We start from the raw sequence: 19,268 nt of genomic DNA, 5'->3' as shown, positions 1-19,268 counted from the left end.
CATGTTTTCTCCAGGTATTTCATAAGCTACTTTGGGGCAGAGACTATCTGTAATTAAGACAGTTCTGCAATCCCTCACTTAAATTCTTAGGGAATTCAGATTTTTAAAAAAATTCTATAGAGGTATCAATGATATATACACAATTTATGAAATAATGTTTTCAATCCTGGGGCAGTACCTTGTAATCAAACACACTAATATTTTTGCATCAAAACATGAATATGCATACCAAGTGGGATAAATAAGGAGAGAAGGCATCAGGTCGGGTTTTACTGCCACATAATTCAGGTTGGGGCAAGTTTTGCCACCAAATAGGATACCGATTTTTTTTTCCAGGGTGGTATTTTTTTTTTTTCTTTTTTTAATGTTGGAATCAAAGATTAGGAATTATGGACCCTCTCTAGGTAAATAAAGAAGAGTACCATTCATTCTGCTGCCACATGATAAACAGCCAGTCCCGGAGGGACCAGAACCTATTTTGGGTTGGCATGTTATAGATGATGGGGGCTGGCAGAAAGGAGGTCAAAAGTCCTAGATGGTCTTCAGCTTGATCTCCTGCAGGACCTCTGGTACACAGACTGCGCTGGAGACTGGTTAGCATCCTGGGAGGCTCTGCCGATCACTCATTGTCACCATGTGCTGACTGGGCTGAACTGGATGTCTCTTGGTAGCTGCTTTTATGGAATCACTCAGTTAACCCAGATGGCTGTTGAATCCTATCTGCATAGAGGCACCCCCTGGAGGCCAGTGCAAGGTGCTGCCATCAAACGAAAGCAATTTTGTTAGGGTTGGTCCATTCTTGGGCTTAATCAGAGCTGCCCTAAGGAAATCATGGTAAATTGATGACAGCGATGGTGATGATCTGCCTTCTATTGTTGGCAGACCTTTTCCTGGCCAAATATTAGCTAAAATCTCTGAATCGGTCTCTGTTTCACCTACATATTAATGGTCTACGCAGTGGGCTGTTAACAACCTTGTATCACAGACTCCCCGAGTTCTCCTTTCTTTATGTACACCAAATTACTCAAAACTGATTTTTTCTTTTAAAGTAGCTTTTTAAAACTAGATACATGTTTGTTGAGTCATATGTAAACTTTTGCTCCTGCAAAAGAAGTAGCACTTGAATATAAATTTCCTCAGCAAGGCAATTCACTTGTATAAAAGGGTGCATTTCACAGATGCAGCAATGACAAGCACACACCTGGACAAGGGAGGGGAAGGGGTTCTTATTCCTGGCACAGGAAGCCCCTACTGCTGTGTTGTTCCCCTGTTGGCTAGGGTTAGACCACACAGTCTAAGCTAATTCCAATTGGCTATTTTAAAGAGAGCAGGGATATGAGCCAGAGTGGCGAAGTGGGTAGTTTGGCAGGAAGGACAGTTGTGGGACAGGTCAGAGCAAGTGACCAGGGGTGATTCAGATCAAAGCAGGTGACCAGGGGTGACTAAAGTCAAAGCAAGTGACCAGGGGAACAGATGTAAACTACTCATTAGAACTGGCGGGAGAGTTGTTTCCTGAAACTAGAGGCAAGCGGTCACAGGGAACCAGGAAGTTAAACTTTCAAATACAGAATTAAAGAATAAGAAAGCTGAACGTACTGACATAGTGATTCTTTGAAGAGAATTTTGGAGTTCACTCTATCTAACAGTTGCACACAGAAAAAAAAAAAAATCTGTACCAAAAAGTTGAAAGGAGCTTCACATTGTCTCTGCTCTGGTGAGTGTCCTTCCTAATTTATCTCATAGTCTCTGATGTTCGATATATGTCATTTTATATAAATACAATGACAATAAAATGACACTGCATTTGCTGTTTGCCTGCCTACTTTTTTTCATTCAGTAATACATAGGAAGCATTTTCTAGGACTGTTAAATAAATTTTCCTTTTTAAAAGCTGTATATATCCCATTTTATGTTTATTTAGCTAGTTCTCTGGTAATGGACTGCTAAGTTGTTTCCTTTCCTTTTTAATGCTAATAATGTTGGGATGAATATTTTCCAATAACCTCTTTGCTCACTCATTTAAAAGGAAATGGTCTTTGAGATGACAGTGTGTTATTTGATTCTGAAAATGTACCAGAAATTACTCAATATATTGCTGAGTTTGGTTACTGCTTTATTTTAGGTTTTGAATGAAGATTCGTCGCACAAAGTATCTGTGGCCAGCCGGCCTCCTTGCCTTCCTTTCCTCTTTCCCTCCCATCTTCCTTCCTTCATCTAGCTTTGTTTCAAGATTATATTAACTTTGTAAAATGAATTTAGAACCAATTCCTAAATCTCTTTAGATGCTTCAGAAAAACTGATTTCCAAAGGAGTTATTTGTTTCTTGGAGTTCACCTTTCAAAGTCATCTAAACCTAGAGCAATTTTCATTTTAATGACAGTAATCCTTTGATAACCTTTTAAAATTGTTCCATAAATACTGACGTTTGGCAAGTTTTTCCATGTTTTATTTAAATTGATTTGATAATATCTTCCCAAAAGAATAAATTTCCCTTGGATTTTCAAATTTATTGGCATAATGTTATATGTATATGTACTTAAATCTTTATTAATTGTAAAGTGTTCTCTTTTTTCTTCTTTAAAAACACCAGTGACATGTCCCTGATTTCTCTTCCTTACTTCTTTCTTCTTTTCATCCTTAACATCCAAGTGCTGGGGTTTTATATACATCCCACTTCTTTTCTCTTTAATGCATTCACGTCTCCCTACTCCGTCTGCTTTCCTCTGCGCTACCCTTGCCCCATGAGAGTTGAATGTTGAATGTTTATTTTATGTCTACTTAATTGGTTTCTGAGTGCAGCTTTGGCTGAGTCTCACATAATACAAAATATAGTGTGATGATTTGGGTTATTTTTAAACCTACTTGTAAATGACCACAATGTTATTATTTCTCACTAGTCTGGAATTCTACTTTTGGTTTCTTTTTCGGTACATTGCTTATTTAGGAAAGAGTTTCAAAGGGTAAGAAACTGATTTTTTTTTCTTTTTATCTATTTAAACTTACATCATTGGGGAGTTTTTTCCCTCTCATTTTATTGCTGTGGAGTCAGACATTATAATTTTATTCTTTTCCATATATGGAGCGTTTTACTTTGGGCATGAGATATAGCTACCTTTAATTGAGATTTTTGTTCCAGGTGCTCTACCAAGCAATTTACATGCATTACTCATTTAATTCTCACAACAACCCTATGAGGGGTAGGTACTGTTGTTTTTGTTATTAAGACTTCATAGTTAGAGAAGCAGAATGGGAGAAGTGCATAACCTGCCCCATTAACCAGGCGGTGGTGGGGTCTAAGCAACAGCCTGCCCCCAGAGGCTGCCATCTTTACTTCTCATTTCTGTGAATATTCGATGGATATTTTTTAAAGGCTAGTAACATCTATACTCATTTCAAAATTCAAATATACGTGTTTAACCAACCTTATTGATTACATTCAAAACCTTTATTATTGACAAAAGCATTTGAAGCTCCCATTACAGTGCTAGGAGTTTCTGCTCATTTCTAAGCATGAGGGACCTCGAAGGTATGTATTCGTAGATTATACCCTTATTGACATAAAATTACCCATTTTACTTGTTTTTCCTTCTTTTCTTTCTTTCGTTCTTCTTTTTTTTTTTTTTTTTTTAAGAGATGATCTCTCACTGTGTTGCCCAGGCCTATCCTTGAACAAGTTTTTCTTTTTTGCCATACATTTTGCTTTTCATAAATGTTAATCTCCTACTTTATTTCAGTTATTCTTAACATATGTTTGTCTTTTATTCATTTTCTTTTTTTGGATGCCATTTTGTTTTAGGTTTATCTTTTGTAACAGCAAACGAATGCTATATTTTGATTTTTAAGCCAACATGATGGTCTAAAGTTTAATAGACTCTTAGCCATTTTTTTTTTTTTTTTTTGAGACTGAGTCTTGCTCTGTCACCCAAGCTGTAGTGCAGTGGTGCGATCTCAGCTCCCTGCAACCTCCGCCTCCCAGGTTCAGACGATTTCTCCTGCCTCAGCCTCCCGAGTAGCTGGGACTACAGGTGCGTGCCACCATACCAGCTAATTTTTGTATTTTTAGTAGAGATGGGGTTTCACCATGTTAGGCAGGCTGATCTCGAACTCCTGACCTCAGGTGATTCACCCGCCTCAGCCTCCCAAAGTGTTGGGATTACAAGCATGAGCCATTGTGCCTGGCCTCTTAGCCATTTTTATTTTTGGTCTGTCATCTAATTTTTAATGTCATTCTATTTTTCTCTTGCTTTTTCCATCATCTTTCCTGTACAGATAACATATTTTGTTTCACTTTGTTGATCTTGTATTCTGCTGTTTGCTTTGTTCTCCAGTTGGTTAAGAAAGTTTGTTTCTTCTAATTCAACTAGTTGTAAGTTTTTGTTCACAAAAATTCAACAGGAAAATGTGTTAGAGAAGTATTAGTTTAATACCAAGACATTTTTAAATGAGGAATTAATATCCTTTTACTTTCTCCCACCTCCTTTTTGGTTTTGTTGATATTATCTGGAATTAAACACAAATTGTTAAATATTAAAATGCAATGATCTTTCAAGAACTTTTCATCAGCATAACCATATTTACACATCTGTTAAACTGTATAGCCGAAATAGTTTTAATGCTTCCTGCCATTTTATGCTGTAATTTGAGTTATTTTGTTTTTGTTTTTGTTTTTTTCTTTTTTTAGAATAGATCTTCAAGCAGTTTTTCAGGAGGTTTATATAAATGAAATATTTTCTGAGCCTTTTTGTACTTACCTGAGAATTACTTTCTATTCCCTTCATAGGAATTGTAAGTTCATAAATGCAAAGAATTCTTGTTGTGTCTTTCTTTTATTCTTTAAAACTCTGTATGTATTGTTTCACTGTGACTGGTTTAGTGTTGCCAAGGAGAAGCTGGAAGCCATTCTGATTTTTGTTCATTTATTATGTTGTATCGGTTAGGATACTGTAGCAAAAAAGACGTTAAATTATTTAACAAAATACCTGGAGAGGCCATCTAAGTTGGCTTCCCCTGGCCTGGCAGCTCTTTCTGACCTTCCTCAGCACCATCTTCATCATTTGTGTTTTTCAGCTGTATCCTTTTGCCTTACGTGGTTGGTTAGGAAGGCTGCCATAGCTCCATGCATGTGATCACTTTCAAGGTGGGAAGTGGGGGGCCAGAAATGGGCTTTTCTTGAGTGGCTCTCTACTCTTAACAGCAACATAAATGTCTCCCAGAAATCCCTTCTAGTACTCTCCGTTATAATCCAGAGGCCAGAACTACATCATGGCCATTTGTGACTATAAAAGAGGCTGGTGACATGAGTTTGTCGTAGACCAATTGAGACTTGACCCTGGGGCTTCACAGTTCTCCCAAAACAAAATCTGTATGATGGGAGCAGGAGGGACGCTTGTATTTTTTTTTTAATTACCCCAAAGGGTGTGTGCACCTTAGGCATACATGGAAGGCTTCCACGACGGCATCATAATAGAGTCATGAGAACCAAACATAAATATAGTAACTGTTGGTGTTAGGAGCCATATACCAAATACCTTCTCATTCTTTACTGTAATGTTCCATTCTGTCTTCAAAAAGTTGATTTTTCCCCCAATATTCCAAAAGAATGCTGTTATATTTGACATGAACAGAGTTTAGGAGAACCAGACAAATTTCCCTGGGTTTGCCTGGAGAGGGCGTGAATAAGTCATGCCAAGACAAAGTTGGGTGTCCCTGTTACTTATGTCAACCACCAGTAGGCCAGGGCCAAGGGAGGGTTAAAACAGTCACTCTGTTACTTCAAGGTGGCATGCTTACTCTTATCCCATGACTAGATGACTATTTGCCTTTCATCTTTGGAAAGAAATGAATCTGATGTAGCCTTTGATTAATGGTAATGGTAGAGTTCAGTGAAAAGTTGGTCTTTTTAACCACAGGCCAAAGCAGAGCAATTCAGTGTATGTGAAAAGAGTGGTACCCGTACCCTACACGGTGGTTCATGCCTGTAATCTCATACTTTGGGAGGCCGAGGCGGGCAGATCACGAGGTCAAGAGATTGAGACCATCCTGGCCAACGTGGTGAAACCCCATCTCTAAAAGCACAAAAATTAGCTGTGCATGGTGACATGCACCTGTAATCCCAGCTACTCGGGGCTGAGGCAGGAGAATCCCTTGAACTGAGGAGGTAGAGGTTGCAGTGAGCTGAGATTGTGCCGCTGCACTCCAGCCTGGAAGACTGAGCAGGACTCCATCTCAAAAAAAAAATGCGGTGCTCTAAAACATCATCCTCCACAGAACTTAAACTTTTCTCCTGTCCACTTTGGACAATCAGAGCTGCCCAGTGATCACACAAACTCCTTTATCTGGCCCAAGTTTTGTGGCGAGAACTGTGAGAGCAGGGCAGGAAAGAAAACCAACTGCCTGAGTAACCCCTGAGATGGTTGCTCTAAAGGTTTCACCATTTTAAGACAGGAGGAAGCAGATAAAAATGAAAGCACATCTCTTCATGGAGTGGTGGAAGGAAAAACTAAACCCTCAGACAACTGAGAAACCAGAGCTCATGTATCCAGGGAGATGATGGTGGGCACCAGGAGGCACAGGGGGTTACTGTAGTTACTCCAGCAGGACCAGGGGTGCCACTTGTTCCAGGGGACCATCAAGGGGAAAGAAATGGAATGCGTGGTGTTCACATTGTTCGATAAGCAGCTTGAGCCTCCATCCAGAAAAGGCAGCTTGTCCTCTGGCATCAGGAGGAGTGAAAGTATGAAGGACAATAATGATTTGATCTCTGAAATGACTCTAGCCTTAAATGCTAAGTGGGACCCGGCGGCTGAGGTGCAGCACTTGGAGGGCATGATGGGAGAGCTCAAATGGCTTCATCCAGGGCTGTTATTTTCTGAACTTTCAATAGCTCTTGACTCTTGAAAAGTTTTCAGCTAAAATTTAGTGTCTGTAAAACTGGAGGCAATAAAGGGCAAATGGTGCTCTTTGAATGAAGAAAACATTTTTATTCCATCAAACGATGGCTGGCTGAAAGCTTCAAGGGTAAACCTAATGTTTTCTCCCTTCTGGTAGAGAATACTCGTGTATTCTGGGCAGCATTTTCTGTGGCCGCTGCCGAGGCGAGAGGAGTGTTTGCTGAACGAAGAGTGTGTTTGTGGATTTTCCACTTGGCCTGGGTGTGCATGCGTTTTTTGCCTCTAGAACCCTTGGCTTTTCAAGGGGATTACAGGACTTCAGAGGGTGTACAGTAAATAAAATAGGCTTGAGTTTCTTGTGTCATGGGGAGGATAAACGTTTTGTTTTAGAACATGCTCCCGACCCCTATGCGTTGCAGAATGCCCAAGCCTGCTGTATGTAAGAAAGCGACTTTCAACTAATAATTTTGAAGTTAGACAAACCTAAGGTGATTAATGGAGCTTATTGAAATCTCCTGCCAACCAGATTTTTAAGAAGCTTGATTTCACAAGGGTCCTGCAGAGGTTCTAAAATGTGTAAGGATTTGGTTCTGTTTAGTTTTGAAAGACCTCTATAGAATAAACTCTGTAGCTATTAGGATTAACCAGAAATTAGTTGATTTGGTGGAATGTTATGCCATTATCACTGGAGGATTATTAAGAGTGTGTTTTAATTAAATGAACATTATATAACAGCTGGTGAACATTTTTCCATTTTCCTTTTTTTTGGGGGTGCTTCCATTTCCAATTTACATTCAATCCAGTGGCCTGCCTAGACTTTCTATAGACTCCATAGTGACACATCTTGAAAATGTGAAGCTGAGCATCTTGTTTGGGATGGGCCCTAGTGGAAGTACCCTAAGGTTGAGAGATGCATCCCCGGGCCAGTTTGGGGTTGGGGAGAGGAGGGCCTGTTTCCAGTGCCCATTCTGCATTGTGCTGGATCAGACTCCAGCTTGGGCTAGATCTTATTCTGAGCCTGGTCATGTTGAAGCCTTGTTCCCAGTGGCTTAGCCCTGACTCTGTACGTGTCAGCTTCTTAATCATGGAAGACTTTGAGGAACACAGTGTGGGCTGGCCCACTTCATGCATGATGACCACTGGGGGTCAGATTATGGTAGAGAGGGGAAAATGGGAAATCAAAATCTGGAGGAGGCAGAGTTTTTGTTTTTAACATCTGTGCTACATGGTCCATAACCAGAGTTTCAGGTCTAATTACAAAGCTCTCCAGATGAGTCTTAATTATGGCTCCATATTAGAGAACTGTTGTACTAATAACACCTCTCAATCTTCTGTGTGTTTCTTAAAATGAGGTCTAAGAGCAACCTGTATAAGCCTTGCCTTCAGATTCCCAGGTATTCAGATTCAGATTCCCAGGTATCACCCAGATCTACTTATTCAGAATGGGAAAGGCAGGCAGGGCCCAGGCATGTGCATTTTCATAAGCTCCATGGATTGGTCTGATGCTCGCTGAACTGTCAGAGCTTTGTGATAATCATTAGTCTGTGGCCTTAAAGCAACTGCCCTTAGCCCAGAAGCAAATCAGAGTCCTCAATGAGGAACATGTGCCTGGCCTGTGGTTGGCTCCATCCTGGCCAGAGCCCCAGCTGCACAGCAGAGGCCATATATGGACATTTGGTGTCCATTCTGTGTCCATGGGCAGGTGCATCAGGCTGCCAGGACAGTCACTGAAACAACAGACCCACCTGCCCACCCTTTTCTTTCTTTTGAAATGGGAATTACATAAGCATTTTCTGTGGACAAGGGCAAGGAAACAGAAGGCATTCACTGCCTCCATTGCATCACCAGCTCTGTCCAGAGCCTTCATCCCAGCATCTTGACGTGCTAACACCCTCCCCCAACTACCGAGTATCTGCATATGAATGGGGAGATGGGCTGGCAAGCAACAGAATCTATGTTAATATGTTCCTTTGATTTTTAAAACTTCTGACCCTGCTGGCTAATTTAATGCCCCAACAGGCTCTCTTGGCTCATCCCACCTGGCTGATAGGTACACATGGAGACTCACAGACTTTCAGGTGCTGGGTTGGCTGGAGAAAGAAGGGTCCAAGTGGCCACAGGCTCCCCGGACTGCTCCATCTTTCTGACCACGTGCAGAGGCAGGTGCCTTGGCCTGGCCCTGAGGCAGGGGCCTTGCAACTCTCCTCCCAAAGTTAGGGGAGCCAGTCATCACACCTGCAGACATTTCTCACCCTCTCCATTTCACTTACCCATCTCATGGTTGAAAAACTGCCTCTGTTTCTCCAGCTGTAGAATTTGCTTGGATTTTTAACCATTTTTCCTTACGTAGGGTAGCTCAGATCCACTTCGTGACTGAAGAAGGTGGAAAAAACAGCAAGGTATAAACCTAAAAAAAGCAGCAGAAAGGAAATAAGGAAGGTAAAAGAAAAAAAGTAATGAACTAACAAACCAATGGGAGGTACTATATAAAGCTTCATCTTTAAAAAATATAAATCTCTAAAAATGCTGATTAATAAAAATGAAGAAATATTAATATTAGGTATAGAAAAGCAGATATAACTAAGATCATCATAAGAAAATTAGAAGTATACTTTTGTGCAAATAAATTGGAAATTTAGTGAAATTGATAATTTTCTAGGGAAATTAAGTTACCAGGATCTCTTAAGAAGTAAAAAAAAAAGAAAAAAAAATGAATTAAGTACAAACCATCAAAAGAAATTTTCTGCAATAAAAAATTTGCCTTCTCAAAATTCACAAGGCTCAAATGGGTTTGCATAAAACACAGACTTTTTTAGAGAATAGAGAAGGAGGAAAGCTACCCTATTTCCTTCAGTAGTACTATGAAACAAGAAAAAGGAAGTATAAGAACAGCAAATTGTTGACCAGTTTATGGTTATAGACTCAGAAAAACCTAAACAAAATACTGGCAAATCTGATACAAAATACACACACACACACACACACACACACACACACACACACGGCCAAGAAGAGTTTATTTTAGGAATGTAAAAATGATTTAATATCAGAAAATAATGTAATATACCTTCTCAGTGAATTAAAGGAGAATAGCTGTAGATCATATTAATGGATGTGGGAGGGAAAACAGTGAAATTCAGCACTCGTAAGGGAGTTTCCTTCACCTGATGAAAGGCATCTGTAAAACATCTATGGCAAACACAAAGCTTAATGATAAAAATCTACTTGTGTTCACTTTAAAGATAAGATAAAGGCAAGGTTGTTTTTTACGACTTTTAAAAATTGTATTTAAAAATTGTATTTCGTCTTGCAGGCCATAATCACTGCCATCTTAAGGCAAGAATTGTGAGGTGTGTAAGGAATGGAAAGAGACAGGAACAAAATGTAGATGTATTGATCTGGGGGAAATCTAAGAGAACCTACAAACTGACTATCAGAACAAGTAAGAGAGCACAGTGAGGTGTTGAATACAGAGTCCGCATACAAAAACCAGTATCAGTAATGGCCAATTCAAAAATGTAATAGGAAAAGAGTCTCCTTTTCACTGAAGCAAGCAGAACTGCTAGATACAGAGGAATAAATGCAATCAAAGATGTACAAGACTTTCAAGGAGAAAATTAAAAAACATAACTGAAGGACATTTTCAAGTGTCCAATATTATAGAAATATTAGTTTTCTTCAGATTAATCCACAAATTCAGTGCAGTATCATGGTTTTTTCATGGAACTTGAAGTGCCAATTCTTAAATTCATCAGGAAAAGCAAATGATCACAAATATCCACTAAAGTCTTGAAGAACAACGCATAGTAGGAGCCATGAAGAATTGCTTGTAGAGCCATAGTCATTAAGGCAGTGTGGTATGGGTGCCGGGTTACACAAATAGATGACCAGAATAGAAATGGATGTAAATAAGTATTTAGCATGACAACAGTGGCATTACTAATCAGTGATGAAATAATGAACTATTAAATCATGCTGGGACAACAGATTACCTACACAGAAAAAAAGGAGATTATGGATATCCTTCATACGTATATGCATGGAACTTGTATATACCCATTTCTCTTCTGATCATCTCTTTATACAGCCCTGTACCCCTATCACATTGCCTTAATGACTGTGGCTCTGCAGTGAGTCTTCATGGCTCCTAGGCCATGTTGCCCTGCTATGCATTGTTCTTCAAGACTTTAGTGAATGTTTATGACCATTTGCTTTTCCTGATGAATTTAAGAACCAGCTCTTGAAGTTTCATGAAAAACCCTGTATGACACCGGACTGAATTTATAGATTAATTTGAATAAAATTAATATTTCTATAATACTGAGCACTTTTAAATGTCCTTCAGTTGTGTTTTATAATTTTCTCCATGATATACATGGATATACGTAATCCTTCAATATGTATGAAGGCTGTATAGCCTATTATAACCTGTTAAAAGCATTTGTAAAAGTTTAAACGTTTGAAAGAAAATTTACAACAATATATTAATGACCTTCAGTTAAGAAAGCTTTTCCTGAACATTGTTACCCCTGGGTCACAGTTTGAAAACTCAGAATTTAAAAAATACGTTTGACAAAAAGTATCATAAACAAAATTAAAGCATCTCCAGAGATTTTTGCAATGCCCCTGGCTGACACAGGATAATATCCAGAGCTTATAAATTCCTACAGCCAAATGGTAGGTAAAACCTAATCAAAAAGCGGATAGAGGATACGAGTAGATCGCTCACAGCAGAAGCAATCCAGTGAGCGCCTAAGCATATAAAGGGATATGTGGGCTCTCTAGTAATCAGGTACATGAAAGTTAAAATGATGACTACTTCATACCACTCTGGTTGGCAAAATTTTAAAACATGGTGATACCTAGGGATGGTGAGAATACAGAGCCGTATGATTTTCATGCATGTGTGGACGGGAGTGACACTAGGTCCAACCACTTTTGAGATTAAGCTGGGGCTATGTCAAGTAAATTTGAAGAGGTTCATAATTTATGACAAGTAGTGCTACTGTGGGTAAATAATGCAAAGAAGCTTTCTCTGCTATGTAAAAAGACAGGGTCCACTGCAGTGTTGTTTCTAACAGAGAGAAATTGATAATCAGCAGGAAAGGGATGATGTGTGGTATGTTCCCACCTACGGTGGAAAGCAGTATAGCAGTGAGGATGAATGAAATAGAGCTGTGTGTGTCACAACAGATGCAGCTCCCAAAAAGTGAAAAGTGCAACTCTCAGCACAGTGCCATCCCTACAAACTTCAAATAGAGGCAGAAAAATGCTCGATATAATTTATGAATGTGTACATGTGTAGTTAATTTAAAATATACATAGTAACAATGAAGCAACAAATTCAGGATAGTGTTTACCCCTGGGGAAGATGAGGATTAAGGTAAGGGCTGTAATTATCACCTGTCATCCTGTCGTGTGTCATTTTATTTAAAAAATTTTTAATCAGAGGCCAGTATTGCAAAATATTAAGACTTGGCAAGCAGAGTGGCACATGGATGCTCCTATAATATCTGTAAATTTTATGCTTGAAATATTTACACACATAAACACACAGTGATGTCAGTTACTGCCAAGAGGCCACAGGAGACTTGTTGCGTTGGTGAATTTCTTGCAGTCTAAGACTTGCTCCTCAGCTTTGCAAACGCAGAAATTTTTTTTGTTTTTTTTGTTTTGTTTTTTTGCTTAGTTTGTTGCCGGCAAATCAAGACTGGATTTGTCTCTCAGGGGCAGACTCAAACTCAGTTTACAAATTGAATGTATCCAGAATGCCAATATGATAATTTGTAAATACATATCATAGCAATTGGGACTTTGGAAATACCGTGACCTTGCATGATCCCCACATTGTTTGCCCTTGAGATTTTCCCCAGGAACCTGAGTCACAGCCCAAATGCCTGCTCACAGACACACAGTTAGATGTAGCTGCTATGGAGACCAGCATTTCGGAATCCCATTGCCAGCAGATTTGCCCCTCTATGGGACTCTAGTCCTAATCAGAACACACAAGTCCCTTAGAAGGACTCCACTGGAAGTGCCTGCCAGCTTCAGGGAGGGACCGAACACACCCACCCCTTAGCCCTGGATACCCAGAAAGTGCCAGCAGAGGCTTGGCATTGTTTATAACTTTCCTTTTTTATTTTTGAAAGTGCCTCTTTTCCATGTCTTCCATGAATCTTGTCTTTGTGTAGGCATAAACTAATGTTTACTTGTCAGTTAAGTTGTGTAGTGTTTTCCTTACAAAATCTGAATTACAAGGGCATTTCAGGGAGATGGTGTGTATTCATCCAGTGAGTTTTCTTTCCCATGACCCTCTGTTTGGTCTTTGTGGCTATCTCATAAGAAGTGTGATCTTGCTTATAAGAATTGTGGCCACATCTTGTAGAGGTTCTTGAACTCTCTTTCTTAAAGAGGGTTTATTTACATGTGTTTCTCCATCTGCTCTCACCTTTTCATCTACTGAGTCCTTCTTGCAGGCCTAGGAACCCTTCTCCCTTTAACTGACAGTGTATTCTCTACTCGGAGCCGCTGCTGCGTGTGAACTTGGAAGGTGTCTCAGAGCCCGTCTCATCAGCTGCATCTCCAAGTTACTAGAGAGAACTCCACTCTACCCTCCATGTCCTGATGGCAGTCACCATTGACACACAGCTGCCAAATGCAAATTATAAGCCCCCATTTATTAAAGTGACCTTGTCAGTTTTCAGAGTCCTTTTTCACACATTTTTACTTGGTGTTCCCAATAATCAGGCAGTATTGTAAGGGCCATTTTCACAGATGAGGAGTGATGTTAGTGGTCTCACGTCACACAGTAACCAAGGTTACCACACCATGGGCCCTTTACAAAAACACTAGGCCACCTGGGGTGAGGGTGGGGCATGGCCTGGTGGGGGGTAGAGTAGGAAACTATTTCTGTATTCCTCCCCACCCCGTGAAACAGCCTTCTATGTTATTGGACAGAAGCTGTAGCTTCCCAGCCTGAAGAGCTTGCGTTTGGTTGTTTCATCAATTTCTTGATCAAGGCCAGGTATGATGTCTGCCCTAAAGACAGATTGATTCTTCCACCCTGAGAGACTCACTAAAAAGTGTGGTGGTTTCAATTCACCAGTTTTCTCAGTTTCCAGCTAACCAAGAGTTCACGTACTGAAAGCCATCTAATCTCAGAGAAATTTAAAGCTAAATAAAGCATTTTTAAAACAAATCTTTGCATGTCCAGTCATTTTTTAAGCCTCCATTTTACTGAACAGGAAGTTTGCAGAATGACCACGTTAGCACCAGAGCCTTGGACCCTGAAGTGAACTTGAGCCTACAATGTCAGCCTGAAACCCCTCTCACTCTTCTCAGAGTCACACTGCTTCTAGCCAGCATCGTATAGTAGAACAAAACGTACTGCACACTCTTCCTGCTGCCGACTTCAAATAAACTGCAGTTTCTACTCAATTCCCAAAGAAAGCTCAAGTATGAAAGTGCCCCTGGCAGCCAGCTCCCCTGTTGAGTGACTATATTGGGTGTTCTTTCACTAGCTCTGGAGTAGTGAAGACTGGCTGGCAGGGATATGGCTCTTTAAATACAAAATTTATTCTTTTTCTTTTTAAAGACATTCTTGAAGCGGACCCCACCTTCTTGGCTCAATGTAAGGACTTATTATCTAAATTCATATACATACACACACTCACTCTAACTCTGGGATGTAAAATATTTCTTAGTTTTTACTTTTTATCTCTCTTTGCCATAAAAATGGGATCCTTCTTGTTTCCTGAATGCCAGTTCCTAGCAAAACTTGATGTCTTATGAATATGTAGATGAATTTTAATAAAATGATATGAATGCAGCAGCCCTGCGTGTTCTGAAAAACGTTTCCCGAGCCCCCTGAGACTTCCAAACGCTCCTGGAAGATGAGGCTTCCTGCAGAGAAAAGGAAAACGAGAGAATAGGATGTGATTGGATCGGTTCCGTTTACTATGATTTAGCATGAAAAAATGCTGCCTTATGTGTCTTTTTAAATTTTCATATAGCTGCATAAGCCCATGTTCAGTAAGTCATTCAGCCTAGGTCTGCTCAGCTCAGCAGTTCCCACTGTGTTAAGTGGGACCTAATTGCAGAGGATAGCTGCCTCCTAATGTGGAGTCCTTATTTCATTAGCATTACAGATTGGGTTCTTGGGAATGACATTCTTTGGTAATTTGTTTACAGTTGAAGCCTTGCAGATTCTCACTTCCTTAATCTAACAATCTGCTAATTCTTAAAATTGGAAAAAGAAAGAAAAGCCAGCCTATCAGTCTACTTGTCAGGAAAGGCTTAGCTGTCAGGAGCTCTAATGAGGTACGATATTAATTCCAGACTGCATTTTTCCCCCAAACAACAGAGAACCATCCCCACCCCAACAACTAGTATATTATGTAATTTCTCATGATTAATTAAAACAATAACTACAATAAACAAAAGAAGCCCATTTTGTGATTCTGACCTAATTGCTTTTTAATTGCACTGCTTTTCATGTTTATTTTCAGAGTTCTTTTCTCTGAAGTAGTCATGAGGGAAAATGAGTGTCTGCTGAACACTGTCTCTAAAGGTACAGCCATTCATGTGGAATTGTTGGTCATCATTTGGCAGCTGCTAGACTATCCTCTTCAGTTCTTAACTCCTTAAATGTTTTTAGTGATGGCTGAGTTCCAAATATATATATTTTTTAATATATCTCCTTTGTCCACTGATTTCCCATTTGAGACAGACATTATACCTAATTTTGGGGGGCAGATAATTCATGGCTCTGGTAAACCATGTTAAGAGCTACAGAGCAAATATTTTTTGATGTATTGGTCCCATGGCAGGTATAAGAGTGAAAGAAATGTTTCCCCTCCCCCTTTGAAGATTTGAATCTTTATATCAGCTAAAATAAACTGATAATAGACAGATTAACAGAAGAAAAGACACTCAAATTTATTAATCTGCAAATGTGCACAAGAGCCACACAAAATATGAGACTCAAAGAAGGGCCAGATGGCTGAAGCTTAAATACTGTCTTCATAGGGGAAGAGGTAAGTGAGGGATGTAGGCAATTTTAGAAGAGTAAATGATTTTTAGGAAAGAGTAAATGATTAAGACGGAAATGCAGACGATAGCCTGGAACAGATTTCTTCCAGGGTCTTGGGGAGGTGGCAACAAGTTATGGGAAGGTAAAGGGCAGGACTGCACTGTGAACAAAGGTTATTTTATCATGCAGATGAATCTCTCAGGTAACAACCTTTAGAAGAATAATTGAAAGAATAAGTGAAGAGTCTCTCCAGGAGTGGGGTCTTGGCGTGGGCTTTGTTTCTTCTACTATATGAGTTAATCTCTGGTTAATGCAGATTCCAGAGAGCGGGTCCAAGACAGTTGCACATCTTCTGGATGCACTTCCCACAGTCAGATCAGAGAACTTGAGAGAAAGTCCCTCTCTGTGCTTCTGAATGGAAGTTGGAGGGGGTGAGGAGAAGATCAGAGAGAGAGACCTTGGTCCTGAGGCTTATTTCTGAGGTCTGTGAATCTCCTTTTTTCAAAGTACTTGGCATGCCAAAGCAGCATAATTTGGGGTATCATTTTCTGAGCCCCAGCAAAGATTTTCTGCTTCTTCAATGCTGGTGGCAGTGTGTTTCACTGCTAGAGTTGCAGGAACATGGTGCAGATGATAAATGCCAGCATGGAGGGAACTTTGGCATGGGGCAAACAGGTCCCTCTTGGTGGCCCACAGGCAAGACTGCTCATCCTCACGACCACAGGGCATCAGACATCACCACTTAAGAACTATTTCTCTGAAGCCAAAGCCCCTTTTCCAAGCTGGTGTCAGTAGAACTACCAATTTAGTAACTCTGAATGCAGTCAAACGAGAATTCAAGTGTTTCCAGAAGTCCTCGCGGGCCATCAGTCCTGCCTAAGTGTGGTATTCTCTGGGAACATTGCTCTATACTAGGATGCTCTTCAAGTCAGTAGACCCTGCCTTGAAGGGTTCCTCCGGATGAATTCTGCTGAGCCCAGTAGCCTTTACTACTTATTTCTAGTGTATGATACTTTAGCATCTTCCACCTACAGCCATCAGAGTCTTATTTTTTAAAATGGCTATTCTGGCCGGACACAGCGGCTCAGAGAGGAGGCTGAGGTAGGAGGATTGCTTGAAGCTAGGAGTTTGAGACCAGCCTGGGCAACATAGTGAGACCCCATCTCTATAAAAATTCAAAAAATTAGCTGGATGTGGTGGCACACCTGTAATCCCAGCTACTTGGGAGACTGAGGCAGGAGCATCACTTGGGCCCAGGGGATCAAGGCTGCAGGAAGCTATGAACATGCCACTGCGCTCTAGTATGGGTGACAGCGTTGGACCCTGTCTCAGGAAAAAAGAAAAAGCTACTTACTGTTCTTCTAGTCTTGTATCTGCCTGTAGAGCTCAAATTTGAGAAGTGCCATATTGAAATCTGCCCCTGCTTTAGAGGTCTGGCCTCTGAATCAGCGTCTGTGCCGAGGTGATCCCAGGGTTGTTCACTACCACTCACAGGAAAAGGAGAGCTCAGGCAGGCTCAGGGTCCCATTGACTGTACCCTCACTCCACCTCACCACTGCTGCTTGGGGTATTTGGGGATGGCCTTCCAGGGCAAGGGACATGCATCCCTGCTGCCCAGGGTAAGGGAAAACCACAGGTGGGTCCACTGTTGACGGTGAGAGCCAAGTTCCAAATACCACAGGAGTACCACAAGCTTGTTGTAGGCAATGTAGAAAACAAGAAAAGAGCAGTGGCGCACATTTGGTTCTGCCCCTCAGAAATTACGACTGCAAATTGTGAAAAGCACATCTCTAGAGGTGTATCTGCATGAAAGGAGACATGGGATTTCACTGTTTTTAAACACACTTTTTTTTTAACGTGTGAGAAAGATGTTCTCAATATGTTACTTTTTGCCGAAATCGTTCATCTCTCAGAACGTAACTCCGGTTGTGTTTTTCTGTTTCCTTATGTCCCGTTGGCAGTTCATCTCAGAACAGGCCAGGAACTTCTGCAGACAACAAGTTAATCACAGCATGTCCGTCCCAGCGGGCTCGTCTGCTTGTTCTCTCAAGGGCTGAACAAGCTGTGGCTGCTCTGGGGGTCATTGTTCAGAGGACCATCTTTCTCTTTCTCCAGGTGTCAGCGGAAGCAGTGGCGGGTGGATCTGCCAGCCACCAGCGTGGTGATCACGTTTCACAATGAAGCCCGGTCGGCTCTGCTAAGGACCGTGGTCAGGTGAGGCCAGGATGGCACCTGTCAGCCAGCTGTTGCATCTTATGGGAGGCGTCCCCTGTCAGGGGTGTTAGACACTAGCTGTGCCCCAGGCAGTCAGGCCAGGGCTGTCAATGGGGGCTGCAGACAGGGTCACCTGACTGCTCAGCACAGAGTGCAGTGGGTAGCTCCTCCAGCCAAGGATTAAGACCAAGATACGATAATTTCCTACCCCAGGTTTTACCCCTAAAAGGCCTGTAAACTTTATTTTCTTGTCTTTTCTTAGCGTGCTCAAGAAAAGCCCACCCCATCTCATAAAAGAAATCATTTTGGTGGATGACTACAGCAATGATCGTGAGTATTGACACTGATTTCATCCCTGTATCTGGCTCTTCTCTGGGCACCAGCTTTCCTGTAGCTAGGGTGCTAAAGAGGTGTGAACAAGCCAGAAATCAGGCCCACAGACAGAAGAGGTCCCTCTGTGATGCCCCAAGGAGATGATCAGCCCTTAGGTGATTGAGAATGCTGTGGTTGAATGCAAAGCCCTTTATGAATTCCAGTTTCAAAATGCTCTGCTTCTTTTCTTTTCCTAGCTGAGGACGGAGCTCTCTTGGGGAAAATTGAGAAAGTGCGAGTTCTTAGAAATGATCGGCGAGAAGGTAAGACTCTTCTTACTTCTGTTCCAAAGCAGTTGAATCCTGATTCTTCCTGAGCCCAGTAATAACACAAAGAAGTGCCTGAGCTCAAAGAGAAATTAATTGTCTAGTTTTTTTGTCTGTCTCCCTCTATCAGAGCCACTTGGGAGACTTCTCTCAACAAACACAGGAAGGACATTAAAAGCTTGACTAATTGAAATTATTTGTATATTAGAGCAAGAGTTCAAATTACATTTTGATTTATGTATTTAGAAAATTGGCTTCTTTCTTTCTTTCACAATCTAGGAAGTCTTATCAGTCCCTTGAGCACAAAAGTTTAGAAGAAAAACAAAGATTTAGCAATAAGAAGTTGAATGACTCCATGCTCCAGTCATCTGATAAAATAACTGGAATTCAAGTTTGACAGCCTGCTGAAGGTGAACCATCCAAAATGGGGAGAGAGTACTGCAATTATATGCTTATGTGATTTTGCAAATGCCAACCTCAGAACCTTCTGTCAGT

At 40.8% G+C, this 19,268-nt stretch overlaps 1 protein-coding gene across 1 annotated transcript in view; it reads left to right on the top strand.

Annotated features, from left to right (window-relative positions):
- Nucleotides 1-19,268, top strand: part of GALNT2 (polypeptide N-acetylgalactosaminyltransferase 2) — a 213,692-nt gene that overhangs the window by 149,770 nt on the left and 44,654 nt on the right. The window contains 3 exon segments of the mRNA XM_032242362.1: nt 18,037-18,135; nt 18,398-18,465; nt 18,705-18,770. Coding sequence (XP_032098253.1) covers nt 18,037-18,135; nt 18,398-18,465; nt 18,705-18,770 — 233 coding nt within the window.

Source organism: Sapajus apella, unplaced genomic scaffold (genome assembly GCF_009761245.1).
Source record: "Sapajus apella isolate SASKATOON/1434 unplaced genomic scaffold, GSC_monkey_1.0 scaffold49, whole genome shotgun sequence".
Classification (NCBI taxonomy): Eukaryota; Metazoa; Chordata; class Mammalia; order Primates; family Cebidae; genus Sapajus; species Sapajus apella.
Note: the sequence above shows the minus strand (reverse complement) of the source record. Positions and strands in the feature narration are given on the sequence as shown.